The 21,203-nt window shown below is 46.3% G+C and overlaps 1 protein-coding gene across 2 annotated transcripts in view; it reads right to left on the bottom strand.

Moving 5' to 3' along the window:
• The window catches only part of usp8 (ubiquitin specific peptidase 8), a 34,684-nt gene that overhangs the window by 13,203 nt on the left and 278 nt on the right, over nt 1-21,203 (bottom strand). Inside the window, exons 2-14 of one of the 2 annotated variants that reach the window (XM_036964484.1) lie at nt 19,447-19,614; nt 18,488-18,632; nt 17,723-17,808; nt 17,341-17,470; nt 15,687-15,726; nt 14,670-14,841; nt 14,310-14,472; nt 13,606-13,747; nt 9,437-9,735; nt 7,890-8,372; nt 2,573-2,668; nt 342-416; nt 1-102 (exon numbers count right to left, since the gene is read on the bottom strand). The exon at nt 1-102 is cut by the window's left edge and continues 197 nt beyond it. In XM_036964484.1, the coding sequence (XP_036820379.1) occupies nt 1-102; nt 342-416; nt 2,573-2,668; nt 7,890-8,372; nt 9,437-9,735; nt 13,606-13,747; nt 14,310-14,472; nt 14,670-14,841; nt 15,687-15,726; nt 17,341-17,470; nt 17,723-17,808; nt 18,488-18,632; nt 19,447-19,550 (2,037 nt within the window). In that variant the 5' untranslated portion in view covers nt 19,551-19,614. The remainder of the gene's footprint in view (nt 103-341; nt 417-2,572; nt 2,669-7,889; nt 8,373-9,436; nt 9,736-13,605; nt 13,748-14,309; nt 14,473-14,669; nt 14,842-15,686; nt 15,727-17,340; nt 17,471-17,722; nt 17,809-18,487; nt 18,633-19,446; nt 19,615-21,203) is intronic. The other variant, XM_036964485.1, reaches the window with a different exon arrangement.

The raw sequence follows: 21,203 nt of genomic DNA on the forward strand, positions 1-21,203 counted from the left end.
GGAGGGGGGCGTCTGGGGCACGCTGACCTCAGGGGGATAGCGGTGCACCCGGTTGGTTGGGGAATGGTAGTAACGGTAGGTACCGGTTACCGTATCCAAGAACTGGTGTAGAGAGGAGAGAGAGGAGAGGGGAGAGTTTCTTTCGTTCTCCATTTTATTTTTCTCACAACTAATGGTTGTGTGTGAAAACATTCTCCATCGTATTTGCATGAGATGTAGTGAACCATTACACTGATAGAATATGTACACTTCAATGCTTTCCCCCCTTGCTGGCTACTCTTAAACATCAAGAAACTAAAAAGTGAAATAGTTTGATATGTCAGTTTAGTGTTTGTTTTTACCTTCATCCAGCCAACAGGCAGGCCTGGTACACTCCTCCCCATCTCTTCACTTCTGGCTCTGGTTAGGAGCTCCCGCTGTGGGACAACACACACGTTACACACACGTTACACACACGTTACACACACGTTACACACACGTTACACACACGTTACACACAGTGTATAGAGCGCAGCCAATGTAAGGAGAAATCTGCCCAGTCAAAAGGGGTACAGCTATCAGTAGTATTTAAATGCCCAGTCAAAAGGGGGACAGCTATCTGTAGTATTTAAATGCCCAGTCAAAAGGGGGTACAGCTATCAGTAGTATTTAAATGCAGGGACAAAGGGGTATAGCTATCTGTAGTATTTAAATGCCCAGTCAAAAGGGGGTACAGCTATCAGTAGTATTTAAATGCAGGGACAAAGGGGTATAGCTATCTGTAGTATTTAAATGCAGGGACAAAGGGGGACAGCTATCGGTAGTATTTAAATGCCCAGTCAAAAGGGGGACAGCTATCGGTAGTATTTAAATGCCCAGTCAAAGGGGGACAGCTATCTGTAGTATTTAAATGCCCAGTCAAAAGGGGGATAGCTATCGGTAGTATTTAAATGCAGGGACAAAGGGGGATAGCTATCGGTAGTATTTAAATGCCCAGTCAAAAGGGGGATAGCTATCGGTAGTATTTAAATGCCCAGTCAAAAGGGGGACAGCTATCGGTAGTATTTAAATGCAGGGACAAAGGGGTATAGCTATCTGTAGTATTTAAATGCAGGGACAAAGGGGGACAGCTATCGGTAGTATTTAAATGCCCAGTCAAAAGGGGGACAGCTATCGGTAGTATTTAAATGCCCAGTCAAAGGGGGACAGCTATCAGTAGTATTTAAATGCCCAGTCAAAAGGGGTACAGCTATCAGTAGTATTTAAATGCCCAGTCAAAAGGGGGATAGCTATCTGTAGTATTTAAATGCCCAGTCAAAAGGGGTACAGCTATCAGTAGTATTTAAATGCCCAGTCAAAAGGGGGATAGCTATCTGTAGTATTTAAATGCCCAGTCAAAAGGGGTACAGCTATCAGTAGTATTTAAATGCCCAGTCAAAAGGGGGATAGCTATCTGTAGTATTTAAATGCCCAGTCAAAAGGGGTACAGCTATCAGTAGTATTTAAATGCCCAGTCAAAAGGGGGATAGCTATCGGTAGTATTTAAATGCCCAGTCAAAAGGGGGACAGCTATCTGTAGTATTTAAATGCCCAGTCAAAAGGGGGACAACTATCAGTAGTATTTAAATGCCCAGTCAAAAGGGGGATAGCTATCAGTAGTATTTAAATGCCCAGTCAAAAGGGGGACAGCTATCTGTAGTATTTAAATGCCCAGTCAAAAGGGGGACAGCTATCAGTAGTATTTAAATGCCCAGTCAAAGGGGGACAGCTATCGGTAGTATTTAAATGCCCAGTCAAAGGGGGACAGCTATCGGTAGTATTTAAATGCCCAGTCAAAAGGGGGTACAGCTATCAGTAGTATTTAAATGCCCAGTCAAAAGGGGGATAGCTATCTGTAGTATTTAAATGCCCAGTCAAAAGGGGGACAGCTATCGGTAGTATTTAAATGCCCAGTCAAAAGGGGGACAGCTATCAGTAGTATTTAAATGCCCAGTCAAAAGGGGGACAGCTATCAGTAGTATTTAAATGCCCAGTCAAAAGGGGGATAGCTATCTGTAGTATTTAAATGCAGGGACAAAGGGGGACAGCTATCAGTAGCATTTAAATGCAGGGACAAAGGGGGATAGCTATCGGTAGTATTTAAATGCCCAGTCAAAAGGGGGATAGCTATCGGTAGTATTTAAATGCCCAGTCAAAGGGGGACAGCTATCTGTAGTATTTAAATGCAGGGACAAAGGGGGATAGCTATCGGTAGTATTTAAATGCCCAGTCAAAGGGGGATAGCTATCGGTAGTATTTAAATGCCCAGTCAAAAGGGGGACAGCTATCGGTAGTATTTAAATGCAGGGTTCTCCTGTTGCTTCACTAGAACGTTCCCGGCAGGCGATGGTAGAACAAATAAAGAAAATAAAATAAAAATCACAAACTTGGGGATCAAACGTCCCCATAGCGCCATATGCGTCCCGCCATTTACAACAGCGGTCGAGACCATGCACCCTGGATGCAGAAACAAGCTCATAAATAAATACTGAAGCTTTTTCTAAAACAACAACATGCCATAACGAGGTGGTGGTTCAGAGTGGTGATTATATACCTTGGGTATGACATAGTCCTCAACTGTTCTATGCTGTAACCTCCCAGGCTGACGACTCCTCTTTACATCACCACTAAGCTTCAGGGGGGAGGGAGCCTGGTTTTTGGGAGGGACACAGCACAACGCAGCTCACATCATTTCACTGTACAGATTAGCTTTATGGGTATCAGTGAGATTGATGGGCTGTATATTCGGACAGTGGTTCTCCAAATCTCTCCTCAGGAACCCCCCAAGGTGTTTCACAAATGTAACCCTAAACTATATCACCTGATTCGCCAGGTCAAGGGCCTGATAATTGATTCACCTAATCAAGGGCCTGATGATTGATTCACCTAGTCAAGGGCCTGATGATTGATTCACCTAGTCAAGGGCCTGATGATTGATTCACCAGGTCAAGGGCCTGATGATTGATTCACCAGGTCAAGGGCCTGATGATTGATTCACCAGGTCAAGGGCCTGATGATTGATTCACCAGGTCAAGGGCCTGATGATTGATTCACCAGGTCAAGGGCCTGATGATTGATTCACCAGGTCAAGGGCCTGATGATTGATTCACCAGGTCAAGGGCCTGATGATTGATTCACCAGGTCAAGGGCCTGATGATTGATTCACCAGGTCAAGGGCCTGATGATTGATTCACCAGGTCAAGGGCCTGATGATTGATTCACCAGGTCAAGGGCCTGATGATTGATTCACCAGGTCAAGGGCCTGATGATTGATTCACCAGGTCAAGGGCCTGATGATTGATTCACCAGGTCAAGGGCCTGATGATTGATTCACCAGGTCAAGGGCCTGATGATTGATTCACCAGGTCAAGGGCCTGATGATTGATTCACCAGGTCAAGGGCCTGATGATTGATTCACCAGGTCAAGGGCCTGATGATTGATTCACCAGGTCAAGGGCCTGATGATTGATTCACCAGGTCAAGGGCCTGATGATTGATTCACCAGGTCAAGGGCCTGATGATTGATTCACCAGGTCAAGGGCCTGATGATTGATTCACCAGGTCAAGGGCCTGATGATTGATTCGCCAGGTCAAGGGCCTGATGATTGATTCGCCAGGTCAAGGGCCTGATGATTGATTCGCCAGGTCAAGGGCCTGATGATTGATTCGCCTAGTCAAGGGCCTGATGATTGATTCACCTAGTCAAGGGACTGATGATTGATTCACCTAGTCAAGAGCCTGATGACTGATTCACCTAGTCAAGGGCTTGATGATTCGTTGACAAGTTGAATCAGGTGTGCCAGTTCTGGAATAGATCAAATACATGGACCGGCTGGGGGTCCCCGAGGAGAGGTTTGGACCGGCTGGGCGTCCCCGAGGAGAGGTTTGGACCGGCTGGGCGTCCCCGAGGAGAGGTTTGGACCGGCTGGGGGTCCCCTAGGAGAGGTTTGGACCGGCTGGGGGTCCCCGAGGAGAGGTTTGGACCGGCTGGGCGTCCCCGAGGAGAGGTTTGGACCGGCTGGGCGTCCCCGAGGGGAGATTTGAGAACCACTGTAGTAGGATATGGGTTACACATGGGATGGGCTTATCAGATTTCCGCTGGTCATAGAGGACAGACTACTTACTAACTGGTGGCTAATGGATAGTATCAAATTGTGGATACTATCAGACGGGTGAGATGGATGGATGGGGTTTATATTAAGAGATGGGTTGGCTTACTGGTGTTGGGCTGGAAAGGTACAGTAGAGACTGGGAGAAACGGTTAGATGCTTAGTGTCTCTTTCAGCATCACAGAAACAGAGACTCACCGCCACAGGCAGACGGAGAAAGTAGGCTGGCCCTCCTTGAAGTCTCGTAGTTTGATGCCATTGCGCTCCTTTTGGTTAGAAAGCCCTCTAGCATAAATGGCCGCCATAATTTACCTCATCGGTAACCTTCAGACGTACAAGTTACCAGACCTGGACTCGGGGATAGCTAACCCTGGAGATCAATCTCCACCGAGTTAGGTCAATCTGCATTTAGTCTTTTGGCACCGCTCATGTGGAATGATCTCCAAAAGTCCTTAAAGTTGGTGGAGTTGGAAAAATGACTTGTGTCATGCACAAAGTACATGTCCTAACCAACTTGCCAAAACTATAGTTTGTTATTAACAAGACATTTGGAGTTTTAATGACTCCAACCTAAGTGTATGTAAACTTCCCACTTCAACTTTTCAAAAGTTTGTGGAGTCACTTAGAAATGTCATTTTTGAAATAATAAAATAACTTAAAATTGATCAGAAATACAGTGAAGACATTGTTAATGTTGTAAATGACTATTGTAGCTGGAAACGGCTGATTTTTTTAATGGAATATCTACGTACATAGGTGTACAGAGGCCCATTATCAGCACTACTGTGCTCCAATGGCACGTTGTGTTAGTTAATCCAAGTTTATCATTTTAAAAGGCTAATTGATCATTAGAAAACCCCTTTGCAATTATATTAGCACAGCTGAAAACTGTGGTGCTGATAAAAGAAGCAATAAAAATGGCCTTCTTTAGACTAGCTGAGTTCCATTACAGGCTCAAAATGGCCAGAAACAAAGCACTTTCTTCTGAAACTCATCAGTCTTTTCTTGTTCTGAGAAACAAAGGCTATTCCATGCGAGAAATTGCCAAGAAACTGAAGATCTTGTACAACGCTGTGTACTACTCCCTTCACAGAACAGCGGAAACTGGCTCTAACCAGAATAGAAAGAGGAGTGGGAGGCCCCGGTGCACAACAGAGCAAGAGAACATTAGAGTGTCTAGTTTGAGAAACCGACGCCTCACAAGTCCTCAACTGGCAGCTTCATTAAACAGTACCCGCAAAAAACAGTCTCAACGTCAACAGTGACAAGGCGACTCCAGGATGCTACCAATATCTACAATGTATTTCTTGTTCAATGAACCATAAACAATTAATGAACATGCACCTGTGGAATGGTCGTTAAGACACTAACAGCTTACAGACGGTAGGCAATTAAGGTCACAGTTATGAAAACTTAGGACACTAAAGTGGCCTTTCTACTGACTCTGAAAAACACCAAAAGAAAGATGCCCAGGGTCCCTGCTCATCTGCGTGAACGTGCCTTAGGCATGCTGCAAGGAGGCATGAGGACTGCAGATGTGGCCAGGGCAATAAATTGCAATGTCTGTACTGTGAGACGCATAAGACAGCGCTACAGGGAGACAGGACGGAAAGCTGATCCTCCTCGCAGTGGCAGACCACGTGTAACAACACCTACACAGGATCGGTACATCCGAACATCACACCTGCGGGACAGGTACAGGATGGCAACAACAACTGCCCGAGTTACACCAAGAATGCACAATCCCTCCAACAGTGCTCAGACTGTCCGCAATAGGCTGAGAGAGGTTGGACTGAGGGCTTGTAGGCCTGTTGTAAGGCAGGTCCTCACCAGACATCACCGGCAACAATGTCACCTATGTGGGCACAAACCCACCGTCGCTGGACCAGACAGGACTGGCAAAAAGTGCTCTTCACTGACTAGTTGTGATTTTGTCTCACCAAGGGGTGAGCGGATTCACATTTATTGTTGAAGGAATGAGCGTTACACCGAGGCCTGTGCTCTGGAGTGGGATTGATGTACTCTGGAGCGGGGATCGATTTGGAGGTGGAGGGTCTGTCATGGTCTGGGGTGGTGTGTCACAGCATCATCGGACTGAGCATGTCGTCATCGCAGGCAATCTCAACGCTGTGCGTTACAGGGAAGACATCATCCTCCCTCATTTATTGAGCACGTCTGGGACCTGTTGGATCGGAGGGTGAGGGCTAGGGCCATTCCCCCCATAAATGTCTGGGAAGTTTCACGTCCCTTGGTGGAAGAGTGGGGTAACATCTCACAGCAAGAACTGGCAAATCTGGTGCAGTCCATGAGGAGGAGATGCACTGCAGTACTTAATGCAGCTGGTGGCCACACCACTCCAGAGACTGTTACTTTTGATTTTGTCCCCCCCCTTTGTTCAGGGACACATTTTTCCATTTCAGTTTTTGTCTCAGTTGTTGAATCTTGTTATGTTCATACAAATATTTACACAGGTTAAGTTTGCTGAAAATAAAACGCAGTTGACAGTGAGAGGACGTTTATTTTTTTTGCTGAGTTTAGTTGGGTTACAATATTTGGGTAGCAGAAGCCAGAGGGTGTGTCGTGTAATTGATGTGAATATAGATGTGTACAGAGTCATTGTTGTGTATTGATGTGTTTGACAGGTCATCATTGTAAATAAGAATCTGTTCTTAATTGACGTACCTGTATAAATAAAGGTGACACACTAACACGGAACCCAAACCGGCTGCGCGCGTGCGTCATCGTGCATACATTTATTTTGTCCCCCCACACCAAAACGCGACCACGACACGCAGGTTAAAATATCAAAACAAACTCTGAACCAATTACATTAATTTGGGGACAGGTCGAAAAGTATTAAACATTTATGGCAATTTAGCTAGTTAGCTAATTTGTCCTATTTAGCTAGTTAGCTAATTTGTCCTATTTAGCTAGTTAGCTAATTTGTCCTATTTAGCTAGCAAGCTTGCACTTGCTCGCTAATTTGTCCAATTTAGCTAGCTTGCTGTTGCTAGTTAATTTGTCCTGGGATATAAACATTGAGTTGTTATTTTACCTGAAATGCACAAGGTCCTCTACTCCGACAATTCATCCACACATAAAACGGTCAACCGAATTGTTTCTAGTCATCTCTCCTCCTTCCAGGCTTTTTCATCTTTGAACTTATAAGGTAATTGGCATCTAAACTTTCATAGTATTACCACAACAACCGGCAAGACAGTTCGTCTTTCAACCACCCATGTGGGTATAACCAATGAGATGGCACGTGGGTACCTGCTTCTATAAACCAATGAGGAGACGGGAGAGGCAGGACTTGCAGCATGATCTGCGTCACAAATAGAACTAACTTCTATTTTAGCCCTTGGCAACGGAGACGCTCGTTGACGTGCGCGAGCAATGTGGGCGCAATAATTTAATAACATAGATTTCTACATTTATTTTGAGATGCGAGCATTGTAGTCAGGGTATAACAGGGTATAACATTGACAGACACTGGCCTCCGGAGTGGCGCAGTGGCTAGCTGTGCCACTCGAGATTCTGGGTTCAAATCCAGGCTCAGTCGCAGCCGGCCTCGACCGGGAGAACAACTGGCCCAGCGTCGTCTGGGTTAGGGGAGGGTCTGTCCTTGTCCCATCGGAGGACACAGTTTTAAAAGGACTGGTGTGAGGAAGATGGTGGAAACTCCCTCCTCCCATGCGTGCACCAAACCAAAGCTTTAAATGACATGAGTGAATGCAGCCACAGATAGACAGAGACACTGACCTTAATCTCCGTGACGATACGGTTGGGAGCCGGCGAGTCCAGAGAATCACCGTTGGTCGGCGTATCCTCCCTCTTCTCTCGCTCTTCCCTAACCCCGTTCTCCTTCTCCTCCTCTGCCTTGTGTCTCTCCAATCTCTTCCTCTCCTGAGTCCCGTTCTCTTCCTCTTTCCTCCTCTCCATCTCCTCATTTTCCTTCTCCCGGCGTTCCCTCTCTCTCCACTCCTCCTCGGTGCGGCGTTCCTGTTTGCGTTGTTCCTGCTCTCTCCGGGCCTTCTCCATCAGAGCAGCCGTCTCTGTGTGGATCTGACCTCGTTCCTCGTCCGTCAGCGGCACCGCCGGGTCAAAGGCCGGTTTGACCGAGCGGTTGGGTTGGGGTACAGACGGGCCATTCTGGGAGGAGGGGGGCAGGTCCCTGGGGAGGGCATCCAGGGGGGTTTTAGACCCGTCTGAGACTCTGACTGATGGCTTCTTGGTACGGTCGATCTGGGGGAGCGAGGAACGGCAGGAGGGGGGGTAACAAACAGGGAGGATTAAACTTTTAATTAGACATTTGAAGATCAATAAAAAGCAGAAATTAAAGTTTTGAGTTTATTTTTTTTACAGGGACAGAGCACATTTAATCAACGTTTCTGTAAAAGTGACGGTTTTTAGCCAGCCGGCTAATTTTCAACCGCAGTTCCTGGGCAGGTTAGGTGGTGACATTAACACAGTCTTTCTGGACTATTGACAACTAGGAAAAAGCTATCAATATCTCATTGTGACGTCCTCTTGAAATATATTTGAAGGGATCGTTGACCCAAATGAGAATTGGTTTCCTTTACCCTGTACGCCGTCTCAATGTATGAGAACGATCCATGATTTTGTTTAGTTTTCCCTGGCACTGTTTTCAAAAAGCAATTTTGGTTTTAGGACTTGTGTCACAAATCCAATGCAAGCCATGGTACCTAATACATGACCATTTTCCCACACGCCAGGTCCAAGTCAACCTAAAGTATCTCAAATGGATTGTGTAGCTCATCAAAGTTACTTATAGAGGACTTGGACATGATGTGTGAAACAATTCAAATAAAGGACACCATGACTTGAAACCAAAATCGTAGACTGCTGTCATAACCTTGTCCGTAGACTGCTGTCATAACCTTGTCCGTAGACTGCTGTCATAACCTTGTCCGTAGACTGCTGTCATAACCTTGTCCGTAGACTGCTGTCATAACCTTGTCCGTAGACTGCTTACAGGGTAATGGGGCGGCAGGGTGGCCTAGTGGTTAGAGCGTTGGACTTAGTAACCGAAAGGTTGCAAGTTCAAATCCCCGAGTTGACAAGGCACAAATCTGTCGTTTTGCCCCAGGCAGTTAAACCCACTGTTCCTAGACCGTCATTGAAAATAAGAATTTGTTCTTAACTGACTTGCCTAGTTAAATAAAGGTAAAATAAATAAATAATGAAACCAATGTCATCTTGTGATTTGGGTAAATAATATATTTAAAAGCTAAATATTTATTGAATGAATGATAAACACAAACAAATGCATGAGCTCGTGCAGTTACCTGTGGGATGTGCTTGGCTGTCCCTCCAGGCTGGCTGGGGGTCCCTGGACCAGCTCCAGGGTCCTTCTTGCTGTGGTCTACTCCAGGGTGAGTGAACCCTGTGTGGGGTGAGTCTGTGGCGTCAGCCTCCATCCATGTGGAGGGGGTCTGAGGGTGGGAGGGGGTCAGATCCTCCAGGGGGCCACCGTTCACCTGTACGCTACCCAGGGAGGCAGGGGGAGCCTGGGGTTCAGGGTCCGGCTCGGGGGGAGGAGGGGTTGGAGGTTTGGGCTCCTCCAGTGACGGGTAGCTGAAGTTCACTGCTCGACAGAAAACATGAACAAGTAATGCTACAATAACTCCTACTGAAGTCATGGTTTGGCTCTCTAACTGAATCCAACAGAGGTCTAAACCAAATCACATGTTATTGGTCACATACACATGGTTAGCAGATGTTATTGGTCACATACACATGGTTAACAGATGTTATTGGTCACATACACATGGTTAGTAGATGTTATTGGTTAGCAGATGTTATTGGTCACATACACATGGTTAACAGATGTTATTGGTCACATACACATGGTTAACAGATGTTATTGGTCACATACACATGGTTAGCAGATGTTATTGGTCACATACACATGGTTAGCAGATGTTATTGGTCACATACACATGGTTAGCAGATGTTATTGGTCACATACACATGGTTAAGAGATGTTATTGGTCACATACACATGGTTAGCAGATGTTATTGGTCATATACACATATGTTAATGAGAGTGTAGTGAAATGCTTGTGCTCCTAGTTCTGACAGTGCAGCAATATCTAACAATTCCACAACTACCTTATACACACAAATCTAAAGTAAAGGCAAAGAATAAGAAATATAAGTTTACATACACCTTAGCCAAATACATTTAAACTCAATTCCTGATATTTAATCCTAGTAAAAATTCCCTGTCTTAGGTTAGTTAGGATCACCACTTTATTTTAAGAATGTAAAATGTCAGAATAATAGTAGAGAATTATTTCTTTCTGATTTTATTTCTTTCATCACATTCCCAGTGGGTCAGACATTTACATACACTCAATTAGTATTTGGTAGCATTGCCTTTAAATTGTTTAACTTGGGTCAAATGTTTCGGGTAGCCTTCCACAAGCTTCCCACAATAAGTTGGGTGAATTTTGGCCCATTCCCCCTGACAGAGCTGGTGTAACTGAGTCAGTTTTGAAGGCCTCCTTGCTCGCACACGCATTTTTCAGTTCTGCCCACATATTTTCAATAGGATTGATGGCCACTCCAACACCTTGAATTTGTTGTCCTTAAGCCATTTTGCCAATAATTTGGAAGTATGCTTGGGGTCATTGTCCATTTGGAAGACCCATTCGCGACCAAGCTTTAAATTCCTGACTGATGTCTTGAGATGTTGCTTCAATATATCCACATAATTTTTCTTCCTCGTGATGCCATCTATTTCGTGAAGTGCACCAGTCCCTCCTCCCTCAAAGCACCCACACAACATGATGCTGCCACCCCCGTGCTTCCCTTTTCCCTCCAAACATAACGATGTTCATTATGGCCAAACAGTTCTATTTTTGTTTCATCAGACCAGAGGACATTTCTCCAAAAAGTACAATCTTTGCCCCCCCCATGTGCAGTTGCAAACTGTAGTCTGGCTTTTTTTATGGCGGTTTTGAAGCAGTGGCTTCTTCCTTGCTGAGAGGCCTTTCAAGTTGTCGATATAGGACTCTTTTTACTGTGGACATAGATACTTTTGTACCTGTTTCCTCCAGCATCTTCACAAGGTCCTTTGCTGTTGTTCTGGAATTGATTTGCACTTTTTGCACCAAAGTACGTTCATCTCTAGGTGACAGAACGTGTCTCCTTCCTGAGCAGTATGACAGTTGCGTGGTCCCATGGTGTTTATACTTGCATACAATTTTTTGTACAGATGAACATGGTACCTTCAGGCGTTGGACCAGACTTGTGGAGGTCTACAATCTACAACAAAGTCTGGGGTCTTGGCTGATTTCTTTTGATTTTCACATGATGTCAAGCAAAGAGGCACTGAATTAGAAGGGAGGCCTTGAAATAGATCCACAGGTACACCTCCAATTGACTCAAATTATGTCAATTAGCCTATCAGAAGCTTCTAAAGCCATGATATAATTTTAAAGGCACAGTCAACATAGTGTATGTAAACTTCTGACCCACTGGAATTGTGATACAGTGAAATATAAGTGAAATAATCTGTTTGTAAACTATTGTTGGAAAAATTACTTGAGTCCTGCACAAAGCAGATGTCCTAACCGACTTGCCAAAACTATAGTTTGTTAACAAGAAATTTGCGGAGTGGTTGAAAAGTTTTAATGACTACAACCTAAGTGTATGTAAACTTCCAACTTCAACTGTATGTGTGTATGTATGTACAGTGGGGCAAAAAAGTATTTAGTCAGCCACCAATTGTGCAAGTTCTCCCACTTAAAAAGATGAGAGGCCTGTAATTTTCATCATAGGTACACTATAAAAGACAGGTGTCTTTTATACTGATAACAAGTTCAAACAGGTGCCATTAATACAGGTAACGAGTGGAGGACAGAGGAGCCTCTTAAAGAAGAAGTTACAGGTCTGTGAGAGCCAGAAATCTTGCTTGTTTGTAGGTGACCAAATACTTATTTCCCACCATAATTTGCAAATAAATTCATTAAAAATCCTACAATGTGATTTCAGGATTTTCTTTTCTCATTTTGTCTGTCATAGTTGAAGTGTACCTATGATGAAAATGACCGGCCTCTCTCATCTTTTTAAGTGGGAGAACTTGCACAATTGGTGGCTGACTAACATATGTATGTATGTATGTATGTATGTATGTATGTATGTATGTATGTATGTATGTATGTATGTATGTATGTATGTATGTGTATATACATATATATATATATACACACACACATACATACATACAGTGGGGAGAACAAGTTTGCACACACTGCAGCAGGGATTTTGGCCCACTCCTCCATACAGACCTTCTCCAGATCCAGATTTCGAGGCTGTCACTGGGCAATACGGACTTTCAGCTCCCTCCAAAGATTTTCAATTGGGTTCAGGTCTGGAGACTGGCTAGACCACTCCAGGACCTTGAGATGCTTCTTATGGAGCCACTCCTTAGTTGCCCTGGCTGTGTGTTTCGGGTCGTTGACATGCTGGAAGACCCATCCTCAATGCTCTTACTGAGGGAAGTAGGTTGTTGGTCAAGATCTCACGATACATGGCCCCATCCATCCTCCCCTCAATACGGTGCAGTCGTGCTGTCCCCTTTGCAGAAAAGCATCCCCAAAGAATGATGTTTCCACCTCCATGCTTCATGGTTAGGATGGTGTTCTTGGGGTTGTACTCATCCTTCTTCTTCCTCCAAACACGGCGAGTGGAGTTTAGACCAAAAAGCTCTATTTTTGTCTCATCAGACCACATGACCTTCTCCCATTCCTACTCTGGATCATCCAGATGGTAATTTGCAAACTTCAGACTGGCCTGGACATGCGCTGGCTTGAGCAGGGGGACCTTGCGTGCGCTGCAGGATTTTAATCCATGACGGCGTAGTGTGTTACTAATGGTTTTCTTTGAGACTGTGGTCCCAGCTCTCTTCAGGTCATTGACCAGGTCCTGTCGTGTAGTTCTGGGCTGATCCCTCACCTTCCTCATGATCATTGATGCCCCACGAGGTGAGATCTTGCATGGAGCCCCAGACCGAGGGTGATTGACCGTCATCTTGAACTTCTTCCATTTTCTAATAATTGCGCCAACAGTTGTTGCCTTCTCACCAAGCTGCTTGCCTATTGTCCTGTAGCCCATCCCAGCCTTGTGCAGGTCTACAATTTTATCCCTGGTGTCCTTACACAGCTGTCTGGTCTTGGCCATTGTGGAGAGGTTGGAGTCTGTTTGATTGAGTGTGTGGACAGGTGTCTTTCATACAGGGTGCTGTAGCTGTGTGTTCTGGGGTTAGGGTGAGGGTTAAGGTAAGGGTTAAGGGGTACTCACGCTGTGGGAGGGTGCTGTAGCTGTGTGTTCGGGGGTTAGGGTGAGGGTTAAGGTAAGGGTTAAGGGGTACTCACGCTGTGGGAGGGTGCTGTAGCTGTGTGTTCGGGGGTTAGGGTGAGGGTTAAGGTAAGGGTTAAGGGGTACTCACGCTGTGGGAGGGTGCTGTAGCAGTGGGTTCGGGGCGGTCTGACTTTGGCGTTGGATGTGTACATGGGGTAGAAGAGGAGCCAGCTCTCATAGCCTCCCTCCAGAACCATGGGCTCACTACGCAGGATAGTGGTACTGTCCCACTGTGAAGCACACATTACCTCAATGGAAACACACTGACTGAGGAAACACACATTACCTCAATGGAAACACACATTACCTCAATGAAACACACATTACCTCAATGGAAACACACATTACCTCAATGAAACACACATTACCTCAATGGAAACACACATTACCTCAATGGAAACACACATTACCTCAATGAAACACACATTACCTCAATGGAAACACACTGACTGAGGAAACACACATTACCTCAATGGAAACACACATTACCTCAATGAAACACACATTACCTCAATGGAAACACACATTACCTCAATGAAACACACATTACCTCAATGGAAACACACATTACCTCAATGGAAACACACATTACCTCAATGGAAACACACATTACCTCAATGGAAACACACATTACCTCAATGGAAACACACTGACTGAGGAAACACACATTACCTCAATGGAAACACACTGACTGAGGGAACACACATTACCTCAATGAAACACACATTACCTCAATGAAACACACTGACTGAGGAAGCATTGCAGGGAACACACATTCCTAGGTTATGTTACCTTGTAGAGAGCATCTTTGAGGCTTTGTAAGGTGCTTCCCAGTTTGAGGTCAGTAACAGAGCTGAACCAGTCCAGTAGGATGATGTAATCTACGAACCCCCGCCTCTTCCACGTCTCTCTGGACGCATCGGGTAGATTGGCCTCAATCTGGTTCACTGTGATGCTGTGGGAACAGAATGATGACCTGTTACCCTGTGCAGGGGTGCACAACACACGGCCCACGGGCTGAATGTGGCCCCAGAGAAGACAGCTTGTAGCCCGTAGTGATTATTAGTCGTTTTTAATACATTTATTTGGGCATGGTCAGAGTGGAGACCTGGATCAACCATTACAACCCTCCACCCATCGCTCCCTCCGTACCCAGGGTTGATAGCCTCCTCTGGGACACTGATGACAGTCTGGGTGGGGACCTGGATCTGTGAGTCCTGGAAGTCTCGGAGGCAGCGAGCGTCCATCACAATGACCGTAATGGCCTGGTCCCTCATCATCTTGAACAACCCCTCTGCTGTGATCCCTCCCGCTGACACCGCAGCTAGGGAGGGAGGTAGGTACGGAGGGAGGGAGGGAAGGAGGTACGGAGGGAGAGAGGTACGGAGGGAGAGAGGTACGGAGGGAGAGAGGTACGGAGGGAGAGAGGTACGGAGGGAGAGAGGTACGGAGGGAGAGAGGTACGGAGGGAGGGAGGTACGGAGGGAGGGAGGTAGGTACGGAGGGAGGGAGGTACGGAGGGAGGGAGGGAGGGAGGTACGGAGGGAGGGAGGGAGGAACGGAGGGAGGGAGGTAGGTACGGAGGGAGGGAGGGAGGTAGGTACGGAGGGAGGGAGGAACAGAGGGAGGGAGGTACGGAGGGAGGGAGGTACGGAGGGAGGGAAGGAGGTACGGAGGGAGGTATGGAGGGAGAGAGGTACGGAGGGAGGGAGGTACGGAGGGAGGGAGGTAGGTGCAGAGGGAGGGAGGTAGGTGCGGAGGGAGGGAGGTAGGTGCGGAGGGAGGGAGGTAGGTGCGGAGGGAGGGAGGTAGGTGCGGAGGGAGGGAGGTAGGGGGGGAGGGAGGTACGGAGGGAGGGAGGTAGGTGCGGAGGGAGGGAGGTAGGAAGGTAGGGAGGGAGGGAGGTACGGGGGGAGGGAGGTACGGGGGGAGGTAGGTACGGGGGGAGGTAGGTACGGGGGGAGGTAGGTACAGGGGGAGGGAGGGAGGTAGGTACGGAGGTAGGGAGGTACGGAGGGAGGTACGGAGGGGATAACAAAAGATGGATAAATCAATAAACAGCCACCTGTTGTGTAAAACAACTTATATTCATGTCATAACTTCGTATTACCTCAAATTCTGAAACTTTTTAAAAAGCATTTGAGTCAGTTTGCTGGTCATCATCCTTACCTTTTGAAGTTACATTTTTCATCTCCTTCTGCTCTTTTACCTAGAACACAGAACATTACAACTGAGACCACGGCATCTTAAAGGACCAACTCTCAACCACAACAACTCCTTCAGCTCTTTTACCTAGAACACAGAACATTACAACTGAGACCACGGCATCTTAAAGGACCAACTCTCAACCACAACAACTCCTTCTGCTCTTTTACCTAGAACACAGAACATTACAACTGAGACCACGGCATCAGACCAACTCTCAACCACAACAACTCCTTCAGCTCTTTTACCTAGAACACAGAACATTACAACTGAGACCACGGCATCTTAAAGGACCAACTCTCAACCACAACAACTCATTCTGCTCTTTTACCTAGAACACAGAACATTACAACTGAGACCACAGCATCTTAAAGGACCAACTCTCAACCACAACAACTCCTTCAGCTCTTTTACCTAGAACACAGAACATTACAACTGAGACCACGGCATCTTAAAGGACCAACTCTCAACCACAACAACTCCTTCTGCTCTTTTACCTAGAACACAGAACATTACAACTGAGACCCCGGCATCTTAAAGGACCAACTCTCAACCACAACAACTCCTTCTGCTCTTTTACCTAGAACACAGAACATTACAACTGAGACCACGGCATCTTAAAGGACCAACTCTCAACCACAACAACTCCTTCTGCTCTTTTACCTAGAACACAGAACATTACAACTGAGACCACGGCATCAGACCAACTCTCAACCACAACAACTCCTTCAGCTCTTTTACCTAGAACACAGAACATTACAACTGAGACCACAGCATCTTAAAGGACCAACTCTCAACCACAACAACTCCTTCAGCTCTTTTACCTAGAACACAGAACATTACAACTGAGACCACGGCATCTTAAAGGACCAACTCTCAACCACAACAACTCCTTCTGCTCTTTTACCTAGAACACAGAACATTACAACTGAGACCACAGCATCTTAAAGGACCAACTCTCAACCACAACAACTCCTTCTGCTCTTTTACCTAGAACACAGAACATTACAACTGAGACCACAGCATCTTAAAGGACCAACTCTCAACCACAACAACTCCTTCTGCTCTTTTACCTAGAACACAGAACATTACAACTGAGACCACGGCATCTTAAAGGACCAACTCTCAACCACAACAACTCCTTCTGCTCTTTTACCTAGAACACAGAACATTACAACTGAGACCACGGCATCAGACCAACTCTCAACCACAACAACTGGTGCTGACAGGGGTGGTGTCGACAACGGGTGGTGTCGACAACGGGTGGTGTCGACAACGGGTGGTGTCGACAACGGGTGGTGACAGGGGTGGTGTCGACAGGGGTGGTGTCGACAGGGGTGGTGTCGACAACGGGTGGTGTCGACAACGGGTGGTGTCGACAGGGGTGGTGTCGACCAGGGGTGGTGTCGACAACGGGTGGTGTCGACAACGGGTGGTGTCGACAACGGGTGGTGTCGACAACGGGTGGTGTCGACAACGGGTGGTGTCGACAGGGGAGGTGTCGACAGGGGCGGTGTCGACAACTGGTACCGAAAGCGGTGGTGCTGACAGAGCTTACGTATCGACCTCACAGCCTTCGTCAGAGCTGTGGTGTCCTCGTCATCATTCAGGGACCTACCTTCTTGATCTCTTTCCCTGCTTTTGGAGATGCCCTCCCTCCATCTTTCTCCGTCTTATCCTCCCTCCTTTTCTTCTCCTCTTGTCTCTCTTTCTCCTCGAGCGTTTTACGAACCTCGACTTCCTCGTACCTAAACACACACACACACACACACAGGAAAACAGAAACAGTAACCTGTAGAAGCATCAGGCTGAGATTCTATAGCTTCAAATCAACGTATCTCCGTCTTTGGCAAAGTCCATGTTCTCCTTCAAACCATTCAGGGTTATTGAAGTTCAGCTAAATCCTATGTCAACTGAATACCAGTTGATTTACTAACATCCAGTGCAAAGTGAACGTAATGTCTGTGAATAAATGACGACGACGACGACGACACACCAACCTGAGTTTAAGGCTTTCAGAGAGTTTCTCGGCTTCTTCTATGGCTTTTTTAAAGCTGGTGGGCCCCAGCACGGACAGGAAGAACTCCTTGGACAACAGAGAGGAAAGGTGCTTCAGATGACAGCGGTCTCAACAACGGGAAAAAACAGCTAGCCAAAAATCAATACATTGTGTCGTTGCCAAACGGAATTACTTTTCACAATGTCAGCTGAAAATCAAGTACCTTTGGTATTGATGGTTAACGTGAAACCAGTAGCATCCACTTTGACTAAGACAGTACTATTCTATAACCAAATCGGGAAAATCAATAGAGCGTGAAATCACGGTAGGAAGCCTTGTCCTCGTACGGTTCGAACCCTCAATATGGCCAGTATCATAACAGTCCCGTGTGGGAGTGTGGCTCATCACTAGTTCTGTAGTCTACAAGCACACAGCCCGTGTCGGCATGGGGTTGAATCCCTCTTCACCCACTACTTCCCCCCCCCCTGTTCTCCCCTCTACAAGCTGCGCCCCCCATTACATTCCTACAGTCTGAAAAACCACTGAATACACGGGGAGATGGGAGCTCCCAGTCTCCTTTAAAACATATCGTATGGCTTGACCTCCCTCTGTGGTCTGAGTAGCAAAACATGGGTCGTATTCACTAGGGACCAAACGGAAGAACAGGGAAGGTTTATAACCTGAACGTGTCCATATAAAGAAACACTTGTTTTCGACAGGGCTACCGTCGGTGGTACGGTGTGAACTAACGGACCACGGTTGGTACCTGTTGCTGCTTGAAATCGGGCCTCTTCTTGATGAGATCATAAACCGTCAGGTATTTCATGTAGAGAACATAGGCCTTCTCCTCGTCTCCATCCAGACGACACTCCTCCGCAGCCTTGAAGATCTTACAGGCACTCTGGACATAGCTGGAAAACGCAACAGAACATAGCTGGAACTCACAACAGAACATTTACCATACACATAGCTGGAACACACAATAGAACATAGCTGGAACTCACAACAGAACATTTACCATACACTCTGGACATAGCTGGAAAACACAACAGAACATTTACCATACACTCTGGACATAGCTGGAACACACAATAGAACATAGCTGGAACACACAACGGGACATAGCTGGAACACACAACGGGACATAGCTGGAACACACAACGGGACATAGCTGGAACACACAATAGAACATAGCTGGAACACACAACGGGACATAGCTGGAACACACAATAGAGCATAGCTGGAACACACAATAGAGCATAGCTGGAACACACAACGGGACATAGCTGGAACACACAATGGGACATAGCTGGAACACACAATAGAGCATAGCTGGAACACACAACGGGACATAGCTGGAACACACAATGGGACATAGCTGGAACACACAATAGAACATAGCTGGAACACACAATAGAACATTTACCACACACAATAGAACATAGCTGGAACACACAACGGGACATAGCTGGAACACACAACGGGGACATAGCTGGAACACACAATAGAACATAGCTGGAACACACAATAGAACATAACTGGAACACACAACGGGACATAGCTGGAACACACAATAGAGCATAGCTGGAACATAGCTGGAGAATTGAACACAGGCCTGTTACCAAGACCAGTGTCTGTATGGTCTTGGTAACAGGCCTGTTGTGTCCAGCCAGTGTCTGGTACCAGGACCATTTAAATGACATCCATGCCAGAACAACAGCTTACCTCCTGGTGTTGATTTTGTCAGGCTTGACTTCAGCTTTCTTGTTGAGGTCCCCCAGGTTAGTAGAGAGATACAAGTCCTTCGCCCCGCGGGACACCGCAGGCATCTTCAACGGTGGGTTATATATCACCAACAGTGTACAATGTTCACATATTCCAGTCCTCACCGCTCTGGAAAGACAGAACAACTGAATCAAATAGCTTTTATTATTATTATTATTATTATTATTATTATTAACCCCTTGCCTGCCCCATTCATAGAGGCCAACGGACTTTAGCACCGATTGATGAGGCATCTTCTTCCAGGGGACTTTAAGAGGCCAGACGTTCGGTCTGAACTTTAACATGCATCGCTTGTGATTTTTGGAAACTTGAGGAGGAAGGCCGCCAGAAATGGGTTGGAACCTGAAAAATACTGTCAGTTGCAACTGTGATAAAGTCGGTGAGGGATCATCAAATGGACGTATGTTTTGAAGTGGCTGTCCTATATCTGAGAGAAATAACAAAGATGAGGACTTTTTAGGATTTGTTTAACAAATATTTAACCACTTATTTATATATTTATTTATTTTTTCACTAAAGTACTTCCATTCATGTTTAAACTGGTACCAGGCTGCCTACGGACACGTCTAGTCAGGCTGGTACCGGGCTGCCTACAGACACGTCTAGTCAGGCTGGTACCGGGCTGCCTACGGACACGTCTAGTCAGGCTGGTACCGGGCTGCCTACAGACACGTCTAGTCAGGCTGGTACCGGGCTGCCTACGGACACGTCTAGTCAGGCTGGTACCGGGCTGCCTACAGACACATCTAGTCAGGCTGGTACCGGGCTGCCTACAGACACGTGTCTGTAGGCAGCCTGACTAGACATCTAGTCAGGACGGTACCGGGCTGCCTACAGACACGTCTAGTCAGGCTGCCTACAGACACGTCTAGTCAGGCTGATACCAGGCTGCCTACAGACACGTCTAGTCAGGCTGGTACCGGGCTGCCTACAGACACGTCTAGTCAGGCTGGTACCGGGCTGCCTACAGACACGTCTAGTCAGGCTGGTACCGGGCTGCCTACAGACACGTCTAGTCAGGCTGGTACCGGGCTGCCTACAGACACGTCTAGTCAGGCTGGTACCGGGCTGCCTACAGACACGTCTAGTTTATTGAAATTGATTGATTTCCTTATATGAAATGTAACTCAGAAAAAAAATGTAAAAGTTGCAACTTGCGTTTATATTTTTGTTCAGTGTAGAACCATGTCCAATAGGGTTTTGACGTTTTTGTTAGTAAGCGGTTGTTCTCTGAATGGCCAAGCAAAGTACTGTAATGTGATTTGTGTACCTGGGGGTCAATTTCCAGTGTAACGTTACGCATGATTATCTTTGGCAGTTCAGCTGGGGTAATGCATCCAAGCAAGGTGTAAACATGAACTGTGCATTTAGCAAGGCTTCCAAGAAACGAAACCACAGACAATTTCTTTGACGAAATTGTAAATATAATATATGTGACATTGGACTTGCTACTAGCTAGTACGTTCGCAAAACTTTAAGTTAGCAAGTCAGGTAGCTTCCTAAGTAATGTTTAATGAGGAAGTGCAGTAGCTAGCCAACCCCCCCATCTGTCAAGTTAGTTTGTTAGCAGGATAGCTAGCTTATTAGCTAAACTAGGCTAGCTAGCTTTCACTGTAGTTGTTTACTCGAACAGGCTCTGTCAGCTTATGGATGTTTAGCTAGGTAACGACAAAGACGTTATAACCGTAACTATAACG

Source organism: Oncorhynchus mykiss, chromosome 26, assembly GCF_013265735.2.
Source record: "Oncorhynchus mykiss isolate Arlee chromosome 26, USDA_OmykA_1.1, whole genome shotgun sequence".
Classification (NCBI taxonomy): domain Eukaryota; kingdom Metazoa; phylum Chordata; class Actinopteri; order Salmoniformes; family Salmonidae; genus Oncorhynchus; species Oncorhynchus mykiss.